We start from the raw sequence: 14,428 nt of genomic DNA on the forward strand, positions 1-14,428 counted from the left end.
TTACTTTTATCAGAAATGTAAAAAAAATTGGGGGTCACCGACTTCGTTTCCGAGATACGACAAGCGAAAGAGGGCGCGTATTTGGATAAATTTCACTTCGTCACTCGATATGACCTCAGCGGCTTCGGGCGACAAAATATTTTAATAATTGATGTAGGCTAACTTTCTTTGTCTGAATTCATTTTAGTGGGTCTATTATACAAATATATTTCGGTTTTGAAGTCCCTTAAGAAAAATCTTGCCTTAAAGAATTGGATTTGCGAACACTCGAGGCTGGAAAATGTGGCTAATTTGGTCGCGCGCGAGGGGAGAAAATGAAAAAATAACAAAGTTCCAACATTGAAAATTCGCTCATTTTTTGTCAATCAGTAGAGATTTATCGGTAAAGTTGGTATATCCCCAAAAAAGTTGGGGTCACCGACCGTTTAAGAGAGGAAACTGCAAGCGAAGTTAACGCAACGGCTACCAACCCTATACGTGTTTGGAAAGTTTTCTCAGCGCGCGCGCTCGTGCATGACGTGGCGTGACGTTGCGACATGAATTACGTGCGCAGTAAGGATGCGCATAAACAATTAGCGCGAACGTCCATAAGGTGGCTCCGTAGTTTTTTCAGGTGCACTCGTCCATGCCAAACTTAGCGTCGTGTAACGTTTTTGGCTTTAACGCGATGTCTATGAAACGTTGGGAAAACTTTTGCCTGTCATTCATTAATAATGTAATTTGATTTCACTGGAGAAAAATATTTCTAATGTTACTGGCCTTTAACTGGACCCCACTTTTAAGACAAAATCGCATCCATTTAAAAAAAAGTTTGCTGATATATTTATTTGTACGAAATAATTTCTTATAATATGATTATATTCGCGATTGCTTGCTAAATTCAATGGGAACTGATGTATAGATTTAGTTACTCCCTGACGGATAAAGAAAAAGCCTTCCGTTTTCTAATGTGAGCGTGCCAATCACGCTTGATGCACAATCGCAGTTTTTAATCGCACTCAAGAAAGTGGCAACGGTTTTAAGTGCCTAATTTAAATTGTACTATAGTTTTCATTCTCTCATGCCAGAGAAATGTCTGCTCGGTGTAGTAAAGGTACCCACAGTTTAATTAACAAAAATCCTGCGAAATCGCGCGGAATACCGCCTAATACTTAGCCGACGGGGTAGCCTGTTCCAGGCTCTCGGTAGAGCGAATAACGCGCGCTACCGACGGGGCCGTAGGCCGAGCTTAGGTAAAATCAGACGACAGTTAGACTTCCCACATTCCCGGTCACACAGCAAAAAAAAAAGGACTGAATGTAAAAGTCATTTATTAAGTGAAAACTACAACATTTCAAAATGAAAATAAACGCTTACAAACGACGTTTTGATGACATCTTGACATCATTATCAATAAAAATGAATTGTGTTTCGCTTGTTAAAACTAGAGAAAGGGAAAAAAAAACTATTCGCACTACAGTTCGAGTTACTAGAAAAGTTAAATTCTCCAAAGTGTTCAAACAACGGCAATCAAAGACTGCCGATTAAAGTTTTTAACTCTTCTCATTCCAAGCTAAGCTTACATCACTATGCTAGTACTAAAACCTTGCAAGTGTTTGGAAATTAAGTCAGAGTTACGTCGTTTATTGTCTGTTGCTTACTGATCCTCCTTGGATATTTTGGTAGGCAGGATGAAGACCTGGCGAGTTGGTTTGCTGAATCGTGTGTGAGCTATAAAAAATCCGCCCAGACCTTTACCTTCCACGTTCCAGATCGACACATCCATGGGTGCGCCAGAGCCTCGATCAGTATACACAGGTTCAGGATTCACCACTCCTTCACTCAGCAAGTCTCCTCGGATGCAGGCGTACTTTGCTGTAAACTCAGGGGAAGGCGGATCGTAGCCCCTACAAGCCACATCGCCCAGTGCTACGTAACCTAAAGGGGCTTCAACGCGCCAAAACGAGCCGTCCTCTTGGCCACCCGAACCCCGATCCCTCCATAGCAGCTCGTAGTCTGTCGGTGGCTTAATAAGATCGCCAATATGGTCTTTCTCCACCAAGGGTTTTACAAGAACCACGGTCGAAGTGGGAACGGCATCTGTGAATGCAGGAACAGCAACCTGGCCGATCATATAAGCGCCCTCTGGGATGGACTCCAGTTCAGCTCCAAACACAGTGATATCTGTTTGTGCACCGGTACCTTTGTCCCAGTAAATCCTTTGAACACTAGGCGGTGTTAGCACACCGAGTTTGCTAAGACCTGGACATGCTTCGGGTGACTTTAGGAAAGACATTGCTGTACTCCTCAATAACACTTTGAGATGTGAGCTTGTATGGACGTGAGTCAGGCTTTTATTGAATGCGAAGAAACAGTGCGCATGTCAAGGTATTGTTTTTAACACTGAGCAGATCTTTCTCAGGCACGAATGAATGAACAGTTTGATACGTGATTACTTATGTCCACAGAGCAAGAAGTTTACTTATGTCCACGAGCAGAAGTAGCTTTATACGCACGGAAAGCTTTTTGTGAATCTATGAATAACTTGCGCCAGGTAATGGGAAGTCTACATATCACCAAAACCATGACATGAACTTCCGGGCTGTTAATATAATTTGGGCGATTTTCTTTTTGCGAGCCCTTGCATTTAAAAAAATATTCCATTTAACTAGACCAGCATGCAAGAAAGGGGACATTTCTGCACTAAAATGGCAAATAACTTACGGCATTCTCATCAAGCATAGCATTAGCCTGCAAACAGGCTCCCGAAGCGAGTGGGGTTACGCGAGCGAAGCGAGCGGAAGAGCGAGGGCTGAGGGGGAGTCTCCCGCGCCCCCGTACTCCCCCTCAGGCCCCGCTCTTCCGCTCGCTTCGCTCACGGAAACCCCACTCGGGAGCCTGTTCGCAGGCTAGCATAGCATGGTAGAAGCAAATAAGACAAAAAAGCTCAGATATCATTCCAGCTGGCTGCATTGTTCTTGCAGCCAGCTGGAATGATATCTGAGCTTTTTTGTCTTATTTGCTACTACCATGCTATGCTGAACAGCGGGAACTTGAACAGCGGGAGCCAGTCCAAAAACTACGATCTGTCGACATGACACTTATTGAAAAACGTTTCTCGAGAAATTTTGTCAGTCAAGATTTCCAATCAGTAGAGAAATTTTTTGTCGATGGAGAATTGTTCATCTCAACGTCAGCTAAGTAATTATTTTAAGTCGAGAATTAAAACAAAATTAAGCAGTTCTGCTTCAGTGATTGAGAAATTAAAACAGTTTTACGTGACTTATTGAAATGCCGACTACTCCTGCTCTGTATACTTAAGTAACCGGCTCACAGCTTAAACACCAAAGCTTCCCCCGCGTATAGTCGGTATACTGATACTCCCGCTTTGTATTTATCCCGTATTTTTTAATGGCAGTCGAGACATCAAAGCAGTTTTATTAAACTGCCTTCTTGAAATGCCTGAATACTCTTGCTCTGCGTTTAAGTTACTCCCAGCTTAAACACAAATACCTTAAGGTTACTAATTTTAGCGATTTTTTGTGAGCAAGATTTGGCGACTATTAAATTTAGCGATTTTCAGATAATTAAAAAAAAAACAATTTTAATATATAGCTAAGATGGAAATAAATGTTTAGTAATAGAACAAAGTCACTTAAAATTGAACGAACATTACCATTGTAAGAAAGAACAAAGTGAATTGCAAATGTTAGAAAGTCGTCCTCATCAGCGAAATCAGACATATTTTCCACGATGCCGGCGATCCCAGCTCTCTCCCAACCCTTCTTAATTGTTGCCCTACCTTCTGATGTTGTCATAAAGTTGAAAAGGGCCACTGTATTTAAGTTTGTGTTCCTCTGGCGGGCAGAGGTATTAAATTAACGCGTATTAAATTTGACCGAGACAAATTTTAGCGAGTACTAAATTTAGCGATTTTGGCCCAACTCGCTAAAATCGCTAAAATTAGTAGCCGCTAACAATAGAAGCCTTACGGTTACCGTAGCTTCCCGTGCGTGCACTGTTACTTCTGCTCTGTGAACTAAAATTATCACGTTTTCATTCGCGAAATTAAAACAGTTTGAAGTGCCTTATTTAAATTGAAATAAAGTATTCGTTCATTCAGTTCGTGCCTGAGAAATATCTGCTCGGTGTTCTTAATTTAGCCACAATTTAATCAAAAATAGCTTGGCATGCGCATTCGTGCCTGAGAAAGATCTGCTCAGTGTTAAAAATAATACCTTGATAAAGTAAATGGTTTGAACCCAGGAGTATCAACGGATCGAAACTGACCAATTACTGATGACAAACTTTACACGAGTCTTACAGCCAATAACATCACGGCTTAACTGACCAATCAGCTTCAACGGACCAGACTTATAACATCATCTACTGACAACAACTTTTCACTTGACTCTGAAGATGACTTCCGCTCAGGTTGTCGAAACGTCAGTCACCAACAACAGTTCTTCTCAGAACTACTCTCACCCGGACGATCACACTATACGAACTAATAATACCTTGACATGCGCAGTGTTTCTCTGCATTCAATAAAAGCCCGACCCTGTCCATACAAGCTCACATCTCCAAGTGCTATTGAGGAATACAGCAATGTCTTTCCAAAAGTCACCCAAAGCAGTTCCGATGCCGAGCCCCCCACCACTTTTCGAAGTGTTAACAGCGCCTCGTGTTGAAAGGATTTACTGGGACAAAGGTACCGGGGCACACACAGATATCAGTGTGCTTGGAGCTGTACTGGAGTCCATCCCAGAGGGCGCTTACATGATGGGCCAGATTGCTGTTCCTGCACACGCAGACTTCGTTCCCACTTCGAAGGTGTTTCTTGTAAAACCCTTGGTTGAGAAAGACGATTCTGGCGATCTTATTAAGCCACCGACAGGCTACGAGCAGGTCTGGACATCATCTGGTTCGGGTGGCAAAGAGGAAGGCTCGTTTTGGCGCGTTGAAGCCCCTTCAGGCTACGTAGCGCTGGGTGATGTGGCTTGTAAAGGTTACACCGGCTACTCGCACAGTTCGCCTACCAGTCAGTTCACAGCAAAGTACGCCTGCATCCGAGAAGACTTGCTGAGTGAAGGAGAAGTGCATCCTGGAGCTCTATGGACTGATCGAGGCTCCGGCGCACACATGGATGTGTCGATCTGGAACGTGGAAGGTAACGGTCTGGGCGGATTTTTCATAGCTAATGGTAGCTACGACAAACCATCTCGCAAGGTTTTCGTCCTTCCTGCCAGAGTATCCAAGGACGATCAGTAAGCTACAGACAACAAGCCACGTAACCCCGACCTACCTTACTCTGCAAGGTATCGGTGCTAGCACACTGAGTGATGTAAGTTGAGCTTAGATTGAGAACATTTAAAATTTTTTATGGTCAGTGTGATTGCTGTAGTTCGAACACTTGTTAATTTTATCTCGATCAGTAGAAAGAAAAAGCTTTTGTTTAAAAAAAATTGCATGTTGTTGTTTTAATAAACGAAACTTTAGTAATACAGTCGACTCCCGATAACTCGAACCCTCGCTAACTCGAACCTCGCGCTTACTCGAACCAAAATCGATTTCCCCTGGATTTCCGTCATACATTTACCGTAATTTTACCCTCGGTAACTCGAACCCTCGATAACTCGAATCTCCCGCTAACTCGAACCAATTTTCGTTTCCCTTCAGGTCATTTTCTATATAATTTTACCCTCGATAACTCGAACCATGTCTGTCAATACCCGACAGGTCAAAACAAACAGTGTACTGTAGTCCAAAACGTTGAATAAATTTTGAAATTAAAAAAGTACACGAGTCAGAGTCGTCCCCGAAACGCCCCTCAAAACACGAAATGTGCCACGCCATTGACTACTAGTGCTACAGACGTTCAGTTTGTTTGTGGAGGTTGATACCGATTCTTTCAAACCCAACCTTAGAAATCTTTAAAGGATTATCGTCAGGACGAATTAACTGAGCCTTTCTCGATAAAATAAATCGCATAAATAAACTCTGCAGCAGTAGCCAATAGTGTTGTTGTCTTTGAAACCTGCAACGTTCGCAGCTGATTTGCTTTGTTTTACGTTACGTTACGTTCTGGTTTATACAGTGATTTAGAAATATATTGTTCCTTTTTCTTTTGTCTTCTCTATACTCTAATTAAATTTGTTTAAAATGTACACTTGTATACATTGTATGAATTTCCGGTCATTTGTTTTCAACTCTCAAAAACTCGAACTCCCGATAAACTCAAACCATTTTCAATTTCCCTTGAAGGTTCGAGTTATTGGGAGTAGACTGTACATTTTTATCTTGATAATGATGTCGAACGTCGTTTGTAAGCGTTTATTTTCATTTTGAAATTTCTGTAAATTACTTTGAATAAATGATTTTTACCTTCAAAGCGTCTTTAGTCCTTTTGCTACGCGCTAAGGAATAGGAGGTCTAATATATATGACTAATTGAATAACAAAACTTCCTGACTGTCAATATAAAGTTGGCGATGTTTTCTCCCGTTTACTGAAGTTTCTTTGATTTTACAGAGTGACCTGGGCTACTCGGAGAACAAAAAATCAATTTCATGGGGGCCAACACATGCACAGTGTAGTCAGAGAAGAACGCGAACAATACATTCCAACTTTTGTGATTTCAGCCAATCAAATGTCGAGTATAGAATTGTCAGAATTTTACCTTCTCTGCAAAGTTCGCCAATTAGATGCGATCTGCACAGAATTACACTTCGAAGAGGTCAAGGCAAAAACTTGACCCAGTAAAATTTCTGAAAGTAAATTGTAGCCTTTTCCTTTCTTTCCTTTTAGAGGTTCGAATTCGCTGGGAGTTGGATTGCACTGTTGTACAGTAAGTACGGCATTGAAACAGCCATTTCCAGTCCCTCAACTTCCCCTCTACCAAGGCCACTTTCACTGATATTGGGGTGCTTACCATTTACACAAACCAACCGGTTGAAAGTTATATGCGTAAAAATTAAATGATTTAACCTATAAACCTTATGGGAGAAGGAAAAGTTACGAAGTAGAGCCAAAACTGCTGAAAAGGCTAAAAAGAGTGAACAGTGCGTATTACCCCGTCCAGTAGTCCATAATTTCTAAAGCTTTCCGAACAGAATGGCGCGTACCATTTGAATTTCCATCCGGAGTTTCCGGAATTTCGGTGTAAATGGTAAGTACCCCAGATCTCTAACCGCGGAAAATACTCTATAAAAGAACCATGTGCTCTGCGTAGCAACGAGGATTTTTAATAATTAGAGAATGCGCGAGCTACCGAGACTCCGAGACTTGGACCTTCTTTTTTCCTTTCCTCGAGAGTTCGCGGCCTGAAAAATGCATGCTGTTCACAGGAGCTGGTTTTTAAATTAAGTTGGTCCGATGTTGTTTGTTCCACAATGTGAAACCAATCCACAAGTATACGTCTCAAAAATGGTCATTTTAATGTTTCCAGTGGTTGACAGGTCCTTCTTTTCCGCACTTAATTTTTTCTTTGCATGAATCTGTGACCCAGTCCACACTGACGCATTTTCGCTTAGGCGTTATCGTGGATGTGTTTTCGTCTATTGTCCACACCGGTACCTGCATCCAAAACGCTCATCCTTTTTTTAATCGAAAAAGTATAAATTTATAAACGCTGTTCAGAGCGGAGATATTTGAAAACGAAAACCTACCGTATCAGTGTGGACCGCGATAAGCGAATGACGCATCGCGATCGACAAAAAAGGACCTGAACTTCAACCCTTTCCACACTCATAACATGACTTAGCAGAGATCCTTGTAGTATCCGGCCTGAATACATTTTTTTCACTTTTTGAGCCCGAAAATTCAATCCCGAGCAACAATCACCGTTATAACGGAGGCGCGTACATGTTCAGGTCCGAGGGCTAGTTCTATACCCTTCCTTTTTGCTTCAAATAGCCTCGATAGTTATCGACATCCTTAATCTCGGTTGGAAAAAGAGTGAATACCCACACCATGCAGTCCTCACGTTTAAAATGAGAGTTATACCAGAGATGGATGATCCATCTTGACGAAGTTGCGTTTTAATAAGGCAAGCATTTTTTTTACCACCTTAACTGATCAATAAGTCTTTTAAACAACTTTGAAGCAGCCAAGCACATCGAGTATTTTTAAGCAAGCGAGAGAAGTTGATTTTTATTTTGCGCGAGCGCGCGCGCTTGCATCATACGCAATTTAAACGAATCTCATTGGCTGATTTTCGCACGCGCGTTTTTCCCATTGTGATGTCATAAAGGAAAGTTACGTTTTTCAGTCGCAAAACAAATTCATTAGCTTCAGACGAGTTTTTGCAAAGAGAACAAAACTTCTTATTAAATTGCTCAAAATGGGTATTGCTTGGAGTTCTTACAAAGAAAAGAGAAAGGAGAAAAAGGAACTTAGAAGGTTTGACTGTTATTTCGTTGTCTTTATTTTTTATTTACGGCATTAACGAAAATAATCGACCCGCTAAGCGCCTAGGGAAAGAAAATCTGACTACAAAAAGTTTACAATCAGAACATATATATATGCATCGTTCGCACAGGTACTCTGTAGCCGAAGTTTCGAATGCGACGATTAATCAATGCACTTTTCTACTCAATGCGCGCTTTTTGTTTAATTAGTAAATTTCTGTTACGGCGAAAACATACATCAAGGGGAGTTTTTGCTGCTAAAGAAAACATAGCCCGCTTTTAGGCCCAAAGGCTACTAATAGCCGGTGCTGATTTTAAGTGACTAGGAGTGCTTTCACTCCGTCCCGAATGGGACGCTAGTCCACTGTGGCTTGGTTTAAATACCCCCAGCAATTAATTCGCCGGTACCCATTTATACACATGGGTAAAGTTAAGCACAGCGAGAGTAAAGTGTCTTTCCCAAGAACATATACTACTTATTAACCGAGAGTGAGGTCATTACAGGGGAATCTCAGACCTCGGCCTTGATGTATTGACCTCGCTATCGCTCGGTCAATACATCAAGGCCGAGGTCTGAGATTGCCCTGTAATGAACGAACGGACGAGGTTAATAAGTTATTTATTATATGGCCTTTTAGCGCTATTCTAAAAATATCTAAAAAAACATCGAGGTGAAACTCGCTTTCGCTCTCTGTGGCTCTCTTCGTCGCTCATACTAAAGAAGTATCGGTGTGCCAATTTTTTCTTCAGTTATTGAAAAGATAGTTACATTTTGTTGGTATTATTGTCGTTTTCGCAATTGCGCTAGTAGCTTTTACTCACAACTCAAAAAACCCTCAAGCCGAGAAAATTTTTCATAATGCCCGGTCATTACAAGAAAATAATGCCCGCTCAGCAGCCAATCAGAGCGCGCGTACTATTGTAGCCATATAATAAAACACAATAACACTGACCCAGGGGGGCCAGTTTGTCGGTAGTCGCAAACTAAAGCGCCCCAGAAAGCCATAGCAACCCCTGAACTTAAACCTTATGATGAGAAAACTGACATTAATTCACATATTTTTAATATGAACACACGTTTACTTCATACAAAGTCTCAGGCCTCAACATAGTTCTCTATTTTATCACACAACAAACTAAAAATCGCTTTGTCATCACGAAAAGTTTTTGGGGCTTTTGAGAAACGAGCCCCTGAGCTATTGCTCGCAAAAGGGCACTAGGGGGAGGCCGAGGAAAGAGGGGAACATGGGGGTTTGCGGTGTTGCTACTTTTTATGCAGTGTTTGTTTAATTTTTTGCGGCGTGGGGGTGTTCAGGGTCCCCCAAAGTTCCCCCTCAGGAAACGATTGAAAAATGGTGGAATACTGGTAAAAGGAACGCGTGAAGAGAAGAACTAAGCCGGGAGAAGAATAAATGCTCGTAGTCTAGTTAACGTAGAAAATATTGATACTGAATAGGTGTAAAATAGATGGGGTGAGAAAAAATTAAAAACACCTGCGAATACTGGTCATACTGAATAGGAAGCAAAAGCGACGGCTTACGTAAAAACGGTTCTTGGCCCAACTTATGCCGCTCCGCATAATATTTTTCTTGTTTGCGCTACAGTCTCGTCCCCATAGCCCTTATCGCTTCTGTTAAACAAAAGGTTCTGGGACATAGGATTTTTGAAGTAATTCGAATTTTCATTAGCTGTTTGAACCTATAAGGAATTCTTGAACGGAAGTCAAAAACGCAATGACTCTCTCATACATTTTTTTTTGAAAGACCATGACTGCATGCATAGAGGACATGGAAATCCAATGTCCCCAGAGCCCGTCCTTTTTCGTGCTAAGGTCCTGCCTGCTAAGAGAAACGAAAAGGGTTATAAGGACGTGAATAGTTCGCGCCTCGAGGCAATCTTGAGTCCAGAGTGCGCCGGCTCCCAAACACCGACCAACCGCTGACCGAGAAGCTGGCGGTGAAGGGCACGGGCCACACAGCGGTCAAACGCAGCGCGCGTGCGCAGTTACTGTGCAATTCCCGCCAAACTTATCCATACAAAGTCTTAAATTTTCCGAAAACTTTCGCTTTAAAGCCAAAAGTTAACGCCGTCCCTGGAAAGTTAAGGTTTATACACCGCTTATGGATTGGAAATTTGATAATTCATCTCCACTGAGTGTCCCAGCTTGAACTGTTCTTTCACCGTACCATTTCTTTAACAATTTCCTACAAAAGTTTGCACACTTTCGAGACAAATTCTCAGAAAAGTTCGAGGCGCCGAAAACCGGAGGTGACGTCATTTTTGCGTTTGACCGCTGTGTGGGCACGGGCCCTCTGGGCACGAGCAGGGCACGAACAGGGCACGAAAAGAGCACGAGATTGCACTCGAGCGCGCGCTTGCATCAGACGCAACTAAAACATATCTCATTGGCTGATTTTCGCACGCGTGTTTTTCCCTTTGTTATGTCATAAAGGAAAGATTTTCAGTCGCAAAACAAATCTGTTTGCTTCAGACGTGTTTTTTGCAAAGAGAGAAAATAACTTATTAAACTGCTCAAAATGGGTATCGCTTGGAGTTCTTACAAAGAAAAGAGAAAGGAGAAAAAGGAACTTAAAAGGTTTGACCGTTATTTCGTTGTTTTTGTTTGCGATTAACGGAATCAACGAAAATAACAGACGCACCAAGCGTCGTATGAAAGAAATCCTGACCTAAGAAAAGTTTACAATCAGAAGTTCGTTCTCACAGGCGTTTTGCTACCGAATGCGACGGACAAACAACGTTCAGCAATCACCCTCTGTGCCCTCTGCTCTTATTTATTCAATGTGCGCTTTTGGTGGTAAATGTCGCATTTCAGAAAATAGATTTTTAGATTTGCTGCATACCACTCAAACAAAAAAATTGAAATAGTGAAACGTTTTTGACATACTACATTTCAGTACGGCGACAAAAGTCAACTTGTTTACTCCACAAAGAGAACCGAGTTTACTTTTGAAATAAAAGAAAAAGTCCGCGTTCGAGTTCAGTGGCCCATAACCGCAAGTGCTTATCCATGGCTGTAAGTGACGAAGAGTATTTCTATTTTCATCCCAGGATGAAATGTTGGTCCATTGCTGGGTAACCCTCTTGTATTAAATTCACCGGTACCTATTTATACATCTAGTGTGTGAGAGAGAGGCACTATAAGAGTAAAGTTCCTTACCATAAATCATTCTAGTTCCCAAAGCAGCTTGTTCCTCTTACCCGGCCGAGCCTGCGGTACGAGCCACAAGTGGCTTTGGAGACACTTGATTTTATTGGCTAGATCTTATTTTCTCATTTAAATCAATCGATTCAAAATCTTCTGAAACAATGGGATGGGTTGATGTGATCGGTTTCTTTGATTGGTTAGCTTTGAATTCTCTTTGTACGTGTCTCCCGAGCCATTTATTTCTCGTGCCCAGGCCGAGTCAGCCGGGTAAGAACAAGTGGCTTATGGGAAGAAAATGGCCACAAACACAATGCCCCATCCCAGGGGACACTAGATTGCTGGTAGCACCCCCCCCCCCCCCTTAACTAAAAAAAGTTTGCAAAAATAAGAAAAGAAAAAATGAATACAATTTAGCCCTTTTAAATTTTAACAACCTTGTCCTCAAGGCCTACTCCACTTTCAAGTGGCTCTGGGGACACGTAATTTGAATGGCTAGATTTTTTAACAAAAAGAATTTAAATTAAATGCTAGGCAATCAAATAATTTTGAAAACTCGTAACCGAAAAGACCCTTGGGACGAGGTTGGAAGTTTAAATTTTGAGCCCCATTTTCATCTTCAATTTGGCTCTGGGAACGACGTTGTCCGCGTGGCTTCGTGTTGGTTCTTGGGGCATCTTATCGTTATAGTTCTTGGTACATTAAAATAGAAACATTTGCATTAAATAATTATTAATGTAGCGTTTGTCATTTAATGCAGGAAGCAGAGGCTTCGCAGTTCCTTTCTAAACTCCGAGAGGGCAAAGTTGTTAAAGATGAAAGCTCAAATGGAGCAACAAATCCAAGCTCTCGAAGAACAGATTATCCTCGAAAAACATGCACTGATTGACAGAAGCAACAGGCTTCAGCAGCTGGTCAAGTCTTTAAAGTAACAGAACCTAATACAGTCATGACACAGTGCTAGACAATGTGATAGATAATGCCGGTGTATAACAATTAAATTCATATAACTTTTGGAAATTCTTAACGTCGACTCGTTTGTAAACTGCGCATTTCGCTTGGTACCCGCGCTCCCTATTTTAACGCCTAACCGACCGGCCGAGCCTCGCCTGGGACGAGGTCATGTAAATGTACTGAAATAACCTCGACAGGAGAGCGCATATCCAACTTCCGCGAACGTGAGGTTATATAAAAACTGGGATCAAAGCAAGCCACTAAATAAACTTACCTGCGCCTGGTTGTAAACCCAAAACTTAACTTAGATTTCGTTTTTCGCTGCTGTCAATCACAATATACTACCAAAATGAACAAATCTTGAATAAATAATGGATCTACCAATCAGGGTAGGTCAGTGTTTTTTAGGTATACGGTATACATGCAGGGGCATTTTAAACTGGGTACTGTACCAAACAAAGGGCCTTTTGTGGGTATAAAGTATACTGTGTTATTCCAAATTTTGGTATTTTGCTTGATTTTGAGGGGAAGTTTTTGGGTATACCGGGTACATGCTTTTCAGGTATACTGGTATACCACTTACCCCCCTGGTCGACCCTGACCAATCGCAACCAACGAACGTGAATTTTTGACACCTGAGACCGGTCTACTAAGATGATGGACGGCTGCGAAAAACTAAAGCGTTCAAGGATTCAGTAGCCACGGTTCGCATGCTATTGAAAGGCAAAGTAATATCCTTGGCTCGCAATTTTTTTGTAAAACGAGAAAGGTTGTGAATTGAGGATTAATTACTCTAATTATTAGGATTAATTACTCTAATTAATCTAATTAACTACTAATTAATTACTCTAATTAACTCTCAAGGATTAATTACTCTAATTATCAAATTCTAAACGTGAAACGTTTATGTCAAATTAAAGCCCTTGTCATCTCGTACAATGTTTCTCTTTCAATTTATGATCGCCTTCTTGTATTTCTTTGCAGCTCTCCTGAAATCAACAAACTGGCAGAGCAAAGAGCAACCTCGTTCCCAGGGAACATGTCTGAGAAAAGAGAGGCACCAGACCTCCCGCAATCAAATGACTCTGAATCACAGAGATTGATGCGTGAAGCCTGTCAGTTTGCACAGTTTTTGAGGGAGCATCCGCTGGAGAAATGGACAGTGGGTTCGCTTCCAAACCTTACGTGCTGAATAATATGTACTTTGTTCACTTGCGTGTTCACTTGTTTTAATCTAATTTAAAGAGACCTCAATCCACGGCATATCAGAAGTGGATTTTGTACAAAGATTTTGTAAATAGTAAATTTCAGGAGAATATGATAATATAATGTCCGTATTATCCACTGCATATAAGAAGTGATTCTGTGCATGTACATTTGATGAGGATAGGCTCATGTAATTAGCCGTATTCTTGTGAATAAGAAATATTTGTTATGCATAGAGTGGTCTTTAATTGTTGTTGGCATAACATTTCAGGCCGTTTTCATTCTCAAGCCCAGTTTATTATACACCCCACCCCACTCCCCGTAAACCAGCCTATCACCACTGCCACAATTCGTGCATTCAGTTTGTTTTGAACAAGAAGATTCTTTGGCTACTGGGACCCAGGGGGGTCCTTCTCATTACTTTGATTTGGCGCAAAATTGTATGACGTCACGGGATGTCTGACGCAACCACGGAACTAAATTCCAGGTATTTGCGTACATTTTGCGTTCGCGGTAAGAATATTCTGGAGAAGCCTTGTCTGTAAAGAGTGATGTTTTAAATTCGAGTAGAAAAACACACGCAGTTCCTCTGAATGGTTCTTAAGCGGCCTGGCCAAACGGAAAGCAAGTGGACGCAAGTTTGCAACTTGCGTTTTAATACTTGCGTCTCCGTTTGGCCAGGACTTGCGTGCACTTGCGTTGACTTGCGATGACTTGCG

General features: G+C 41.6%; 3 protein-coding genes across 4 annotated transcripts; 2 read left to right on the forward strand and 1 right to left on the reverse strand.

The window, feature by feature from the left end:
* Nucleotides 1-1,437: 1,437 nt before the first annotated feature.
* On the reverse strand, nucleotides 1,438-2,290 carry LOC144658343 (uncharacterized). Its single transcript, XM_078518764.1, has one exon. The coding sequence runs from the start codon at nucleotides 2,273-2,275 to the stop codon at nucleotides 1,637-1,639; it is 639 nt and encodes a 212-aa protein (XP_078374890.1). The 5' UTR covers nucleotides 2,276-2,290; the 3' UTR covers nucleotides 1,438-1,636.
* A 2,282-nt stretch (nucleotides 2,291-4,572) lies between these two features.
* Nucleotides 4,573-6,309, forward strand: LOC144658339 (uncharacterized). The gene is made up of 2 exons (XM_078518761.1): nucleotides 4,573-5,477; nucleotides 6,264-6,309. The coding sequence occupies exon 1, from the start codon at nucleotides 4,588-4,590 to the stop codon at nucleotides 5,248-5,250; it is 663 nt and encodes a 220-aa protein (XP_078374887.1). The 5' UTR covers nucleotides 4,573-4,587; the 3' UTR covers nucleotides 5,251-5,477; nucleotides 6,264-6,309.
* Nucleotides 6,310-8,284: 1,975 nt separating this feature from the next.
* Nucleotides 8,285-14,240, forward strand: LOC144657229 (uncharacterized). 2 transcript variants are annotated; one of them, XM_078517534.1, is made up of 3 exons: nucleotides 8,285-8,378; nucleotides 12,310-12,477; nucleotides 13,488-14,240. In XM_078517534.1, exons 1-3 carry the CDS (start codon nucleotides 8,320-8,322, stop codon nucleotides 13,693-13,695), a joined length of 435 nt encoding a protein of 144 aa, XP_078373660.1. In that variant the 5' UTR covers nucleotides 8,285-8,319; the 3' UTR covers nucleotides 13,696-14,240. The 2 variants fall into 2 exon arrangements, with proteins under 2 accessions (XP_078373660.1, XP_078373659.1); XM_078517533.1 differs by lacking the exon at nucleotides 8,285-8,378 and adding an exon at nucleotides 10,695-10,982 and having other exon boundaries at nucleotides 13,488-14,235.
* Nucleotides 14,241-14,428: the final 188 nt, after the last annotated feature.

The sequence above is a fragment of the Oculina patagonica genome, chromosome 6 (genome assembly GCF_052425735.1).
Source record: "Oculina patagonica isolate OP01 chromosome 6, crgOcupat, whole genome shotgun sequence".
Taxonomy (NCBI): Eukaryota; Metazoa; Cnidaria; class Anthozoa; order Scleractinia; family Oculinidae; genus Oculina; species Oculina patagonica.